At 41.9% G+C, this 6,860-nt stretch overlaps 1 protein-coding gene across 1 annotated transcript; it reads left to right on the forward strand.

Annotated features, from left to right (window-relative positions):
• Positions 1-3,319: 3,319 nt before the first annotated feature.
• On the forward strand, positions 3,320-5,563 carry id3 (inhibitor of DNA binding 3). The gene is made up of 3 exons (XM_084044802.1): positions 3,320-3,843; positions 4,283-4,355; positions 4,798-5,563. The coding sequence occupies exons 1-2, from the start codon at positions 3,547-3,549 to the stop codon at positions 4,334-4,336; spliced, it is 351 nt and encodes a 116-aa protein (XP_083900928.1). The 5' UTR covers positions 3,320-3,546; the 3' UTR covers positions 4,337-4,355; positions 4,798-5,563.
• The last annotated feature ends 1,297 nt before the right edge of the window (positions 5,564-6,860 follow it).

The following is a 6,860-nucleotide window of genomic DNA, read 5'->3' on the forward strand; positions in this document are numbered from 1 at the left end:
CGGTGCCACGGGGACCAGGACCATGCAGGCTACTGTGCTGGCATGTCATTTATTATTTATGTCAATAAAAATGGTCAGTTTTGCCTAAATTTGCTGATTTAACTCAAGTTCAAAACCACACTATGCTTTGGCATCGCTGTCATCGAATTTAAATAGGCGCTATGTGGTAGATAAAATAAAACAAAACTTGCACCCCAGGTAGGTCTACTCCCAAATCATATTCTTAAAAATAAATTAAAAAAAAAAAACCTTATAAGTTTGCACAGTCAGCAAAAATACAAATAATTATTTTCCCACCAGGCTTGGGGGTGTGGGGGGGGGAGGGTTTGGGACAATATTTGTCCTCCCTCTGACATATTTAAGCGAGATATTTAAGGTCAAAGGTCTTGTTTGGATAGTCAGCTCTGCTCACAAAATGTATTTCTAAAATAGCAATAGGCCGAACTCCGGTCTCACGGTTCAATATTGTGGTTTACTCTTGAGTGAGGTCGCTGAGTGACTTGTAAGGGTCAATGAGTGAGAGGGGGGGGCGTTGTTGCCAAGAGGAAGGCAATGCGTAGCGACCCCGGAGCTGACATGAACATCTGTTTAATGACTGCATCATGTGCTCGATATAACTGCAAGCGAGCGTATTTTCGTGCAAATCTGCCCATGGATGGAGATGAAAATATAGCTATAGGCTACCAGTCATCTTGAAACGTTGTTCTGCGTAAATGGGCTATATTTTACAAAGTCAGTCATCTCTTAACCACTTCAACTTGAACCTCAAAACACGCTCACCCTCATTTTTTCGCGGACCGCTCGCACCAAGCGGTTCTTGTATTCGTGTAGTTGTTTTACTGAGGATAAGATTAGAAATAAGTTTAGGGTTAGGCATAGTTTCACTGAGGTTAAGTTTAGGGATAAGGTTAGGTTTACGCATAGTTTACTGAGTTTACGATTAGGAATAAGGTTAGGTTTAGTTACTGAGGTTACATTAAGGAATACCAGGTGGCGACCGTTCCGAGGTCGCCGGATTTGCCCCGGTGTTTTGGCGGGGCGAGCGTTTTGGTATTGCTTGAACCCCAGCATCCCTATTCTGTGGGCAACATTTGGCGGGGAAAGAAATACCAGATTTACAAGCAACGCTCACAACCTGTGAGCTTGTAGATTGGCTGTTTTTGGCGAAAAGATTTGGTCAAGTCTGTTTTACTAGGAATAGAGGGTTTAAGTGGTTAAACCGTAGGTTTTGGGTAACAATTTCTTATAGGCCTTGTACCATCTAGCCTAATAGATATGACTCAAACGCAAAGGCGCATTTGGATCAGTTATTAAAAGGAACAATCACTAAAGTTGCGGCAGGACCAGAGACTGACTGACAGTTCCAGTAGCCAATCCAGTTGTTGAGCGCCTGTCTGCTTACTCTTTCTCCCCCCTCTCTCTCTCTGTCTCTGTGTTTCTCTCTGTGTCGGTCTCGCTCCAGGGTTGCCATGTCTGCTTATTATAAGCTACTTAGGGCTTCTTTTGCTGTAAAGTAGCTTGTAAATAAATATTGGTTAGTTAGTTGCAGGTTGCGGTTTTAGGGGCTTGTTTCTAAAGTGTAGTTGCTTATGTGGACTTGTTTCTAACGTGCAGTTGCTTATTTGGGTTTGTTTCTAAAGTGTAGTTGCCTATTTGGGCTTGTTAACTAACGTTGTTTAAACCAGTGGTTCTCAAACATTTTCATGTCAAGGACCCCCAAATTGTCGGCCTATTTGTTTGTAGACCCAACCTTTTGAACATATTTTGTGCCTAGACCCCCATACAAGATTTTGTGGATTTGAAAATATTCCTAAATTTGCACTGCTATTTGCATATTCCTAAATCTGCAAATAGCAGCTCTACAAGCTCACAGTGAGTTTGTAGATCGGCTATTTTCAATTAGCCAATGTATATAGGGTTAAAGTTGGGAGTCGCTTCTTTTGGGCTTGTTTTCATAGACCTGGTTGCTCATTTCTCTCGCCCAATCTGGCAACAGTGCTCTCTGGCTGTGGACAGGGAAGGGAGGCTGTCTGCCAGAGAGAGAGGGGAGTGAGGCGCTGGAGCGAGCAGCGTCGGGGTGAATGGATGACGTAGGGAGGCTGGCGCCAGCATGTCTGGGACTGGCGCGTTAGATCAACACAGCTGGGCCGGGATAGGACACACAGCTGGCGAGGGCCTGCATTCCTCCACACAACAGCATTGTGAGAAAAGGGAAAATAGGACCCAAATAGGAACAGATCGAGGGGACGACGTGCTTTGATGTAAACTTAAAGCACAGTGGGTTAAAAAAAAACAACTTATACAATTGTTAACACTTTTGCTTTTAAACATTCACTCAAAAGTAGATTTATTTGATCATCATCTAGTGATAGTAGTTTTGACAGTTTATCATCTCTATCATAAGGGTATGGGGTGGATGGATATACTTTGTTTTCAATGAATTCACTAACTAGCCAACTATAATTTATAATCACAGTAGCCTACTATACTCAATTTTGAAGTAACCCAATTAGGGGTAACTAATTTAAATGAAAATCTTCCTTTATGCTTTTAAAGATGCCCTGTCCATGACATGTTGTCTGTATTGGGTGACAATGACTAATAATAAGTCAATTTATTTTAACTATATTCAACAACTCAGTTCACATGTTCAGGCAGAGTGTCTATCTATTTAAAATTAATACAATTGTACCTGAAAGAGGTGACTAATTGCCTGACAATCTCCTTTGGCACCCGAGCCTAATTTCCTCATTCTTTCGTCTGCCCCCCATTCAGGGTTGCCATGTCCGCTTATTATAAGCTACGCTGGGCTTGTTCTTCCTGTAAAGTTGCTTGTAAATATTGGTAGCGGGAATTGCGGGGTTTCTCTTGCTTATTTTAAGTAAAGTTGATTTTTTATTTGTATGTATGTCTACACAGACCCCCATCAGAATTGAGTTTCCTCAAATATATCCAAATCATTATTATTTAACTTTTTCTTTTCAAGATCTTTTTGAAAAGAAAAATATAATAGTTGATCTACAAGCTCACAACGCGTCGCATTCGCGTAGTGAGCTTGTAGATCGGCTATTTTCAAATATAGCCAATGTAGCTACCGTATGGTTTAAAGTGCTCATGTAGCCTAGTAGTCGCTTCTTTTAGGCTTGTTTTCATAGACCTGGCCGGCTGCTTATTCCTCTCACAAAATCTGGCAACAGTGAGCGATATGCTCCTCGAACCCGTCAGGAACCCTACACAAACAGACCTATCAGAACAGTGGGGAGGCTTATTTATATGCGAGAAAGGCGGGGCCAAGTCCGCGCGTGTGTATAAATTCATGCTTACACACCACTGAGAGATCACATCACAGTAAGTGCTCATTTCTCTCTCTGGATATCTTCAACCGAAAGAAAACCCTCTCTAGTAGTCTGCTCTCAACGCCAGGCACTCTCTCTTATTCTTCTAAGCATTTTTCTAAGTGCTTATTTCTCTGGATATCTTCAACCATCTCTGCTCTAGGCTGCTCTCAACGCTTATTCATTCTTCTAAACATTTTTTTCGCAAACAATGAAAGCGATCAGTCCCGTTCGTTCAGTGAGGAGCTGTTACAAAGCCGTGTGCTGCATCTCGGACCAGAGTCTCACCATCACCCGGAATAATAAACCGTCTATGGACGAGCCCCCACTGTGCGACATGAACGACTGCTACTCCAAGCTGAAGGAGCTGGTGCCCAGCATCCCCCAGAACCAGTCGGTCAGCCAGGTGGAGATCCTGCAGCACGTCATCGATTACATCTTCGACCTGCAGATCGCACTCGAGGACGAGGCGACATCAGCCGCGCCAGAGGTGGTCCTGTCGATAAAGGTGAGACAAGGGTTTCCTCACGTTTGGAATTGTGTTTACAAGTTTAATTATTATGCTTTTGCCTTACAAAACCAAAGTTTATTTGAACATGAGTTAAGTCAGTGGTTCTCAAACTTTTACATTTCAAGGACTCCCCTTAACTCTAGACAGTATACAAATGGAACCATGGTTCCATTTGTCTACTGTCAGAGTTACAGACTTGTAAGGATCCATTTATAACCCCCTTAAGGAACCCTGAGAGTCCCTGGACCCCACTTTGAGAACCACTGAGTTAAGTGTTGCAATGGGCACTTTGAGCCTATAGACTGTGATGACACAAGATGCTAAGGCAGAATGTTATTCCTCTTTGCAGCTAGGTTGCTTCTGATTGATAAGTCATAGTTACTGCATGAAAGTGGTGTCAAGATCTTAAACTTTGTCCTTTTTGTTTTTCAACCAGACTGCAGACCTTGCTCGCAATTTCTCCAAAGAAGACGGCCGGTTGTGCCATTAGAATAATGACAACATATACGGTATGTATTATGTCTATTCCTGTTCATACTTCTTTAAGCATGCCATACTGATGTGTACTTATCATGTGTTGCACAGAGATCACAAGACTCTGTGTTGTGTAAAATGTGGCTTTGGGCTACACTTTTCCTTCTGCAAAAATGACTGCAGTGAAATGACAGACCCATTTTGGCTTTCCAATTTAAAAAATAAAACCCAGCAGCCTGTAAAATACCAACTGGAATAGTCTGGGCATTGATATGCAGAGGGAGCTTTGGGTCCCCCATGCCCCCACACTCACCATGGTTGCCAATTAGGCAGGCCAGTGAATGTGTGGCGGATTCATTGCTATCTGCCTGAGGTTAATGAAAGTTCCATGCTAGGCGCCAGTCTGTCTGCTCCCCTCTGCAGGGAGGGAGGGAGAGAGAGATCTGACTTCACTTTTCTTCCTTTCTCTCCATGCAGGTGCAGGGAAACACATGTCTCCACTTCACTCCGGGCAAGAGGACAAGAGGGGCAGAAAGGGTGGGATAGGTATTTGGAGAGGAGGGAGGGGAGGGGAGGGGGGTTAAAGAAAGAAGCAAAGAAAAAAGTGGACTGTTCCCTAGAAGATTGAGGATCAACAGTAGTGTACTCCCTTAAGCAAGACTCATTGCTTGGTGACCACACGGACAAATTGACACACCAAAGCTGAATACGTGATTGGAAATTGGAAGGACTTTATGTAACTGCCCCATTGTACTCCCTCTCTTCCCCAATACGTCCCCCCCCCCTATAGAAATGTATCAATACATTGTTGTTCATTTCTTAGCTCTTTTTTTATGTTACATTCCAGGCAAGCAGCCTTTTTTCTGGATTCAACTCCAGTATTTAGCTAGAGCCTACTCCTATCCCTTCTTTGCCCAGTCTTAAACCCTATATCACTTAATTACCCTCTCATTACTTTCCCACAATCTGTTTTCTAATGGCTTGGAGACTGTTCTGACTTGTTGAGAATGAGTAGATATCTACTGTGGGAATGTAAGATGTGGCAGTTGACTTGGATTAGAATGTGTTATCCTTTCGTTATGGGGGGCACCTTGGGTATGAACTCTATACTAGAGTTAATTGTAACAGTTTGTAGGGATTGTGTTATTTCTACGGACAATGTACTGTGGGTTTCATAAACTCTTTATTAATGTGTGCTTTGTATGAATGTTATTGTGTAATGAAATAAAAAAGATGTTCTAAAGCAGTCTCTGTTGTTACATTATATGTAGAAGTATTTGCCTTGTTCAAACAACGTGATGTAATCTGATTTTAACGTAGCAGTGCTCTTCAATGGAGAGGGGAAACATTGACATGCTTTTCAGGGTTTGGTTTAGTGAATTGCTGATACATACGACAGGATGTATTCAGAAGAATCTTGAGGTTGAGTGATAGGAAATCAAACTGAGGGAGTTTCCTGTGAGTGTCTCTGTTTTTCCATTGACTGGGTGAGCACCCGTTCCAGTGTGAGGCAATCACTCCAGATGGTTAAGAACACAGGCAGGCAACAAGTTGTCACATAGCAGCACCACATGCTCAAAACAAGCATTTGGCAATCTAGGAATAAGTTCCTCATTGTTAAAATATGAAAATCAAAGGTCAGTGTATGGGATAAGGACATGTATTGAACACAGTGTATAAACGACCTGTAATGTTGCATTCCCATATTGGCATAAATACAGCATGCTATGGGTCTGGAGCACATGTGCCAATATGCAATACCTTTTCACACTATCAAATTAATACAAAATAAAAATGTAATTATGTGAAGTGTCTGATGGTACAAGAGCCCAATGGTTTATTATCTAGAATGAGAATGCCACACTTGAATTGAGCTCATAATGGAAGCAACCTACCCCACCTTATGGATATATGTGGACTTACAGGCCTTAAATTATGTGTAGTGTAGATCAGCAGTACTAGTTGGTTACGTGTATTGTCCCTGTGGGGACATGTGTTTTGTAAAATCATGTAATGTTATGCCACCCTACTCTGACCTGACCCACTGACAGAGTGCCAGCCAGTTAGGGTTAGGATTTTTGTTTAATAATTTAATTGTTAGCTGATCATCACTCGGGGTCATCACAGGCAATGTTCAAAAAACAGCTTCTTAAGTATTTATTGTATGTTTAAATTAGAGGAGTAAATGAGTAAATGCTAAAAGTGAGCATATTACAGCTAAAGAAATGTATACATTATGAATTGGCCAAGTGTGCGAGGATGACCAACGCTGAGTATGCAGGCTAAGACTATACTACGGCTCCATCTAGTGGTACAGAGGTACCACACTTTGGGACAAGTACTCTACTGGTATACAACTTTCTTCAGTTAATTTATATAAGAACAAATTGAAGGATGTTCTGAGTGACCTGATCACATAATGTCACATTCATTATCACACATTCCCTGATAACTTTTTGGTTTGCTTTATTTGTGTCTATTCTCTGTTTGCTTGTTTGCACTATGGATTTGACACCCAGTAAAATCAGATATGTCAACTA

The sequence above is a fragment of the Gymnoscopelus microlampas genome (assembly GCF_963454915.1).
Source record: "Gymnoscopelus microlampas genome assembly, chromosome: 20".
Lineage (NCBI taxonomy): Eukaryota > Metazoa > Chordata > Actinopteri > Myctophiformes > Myctophidae > Gymnoscopelus > Gymnoscopelus microlampas.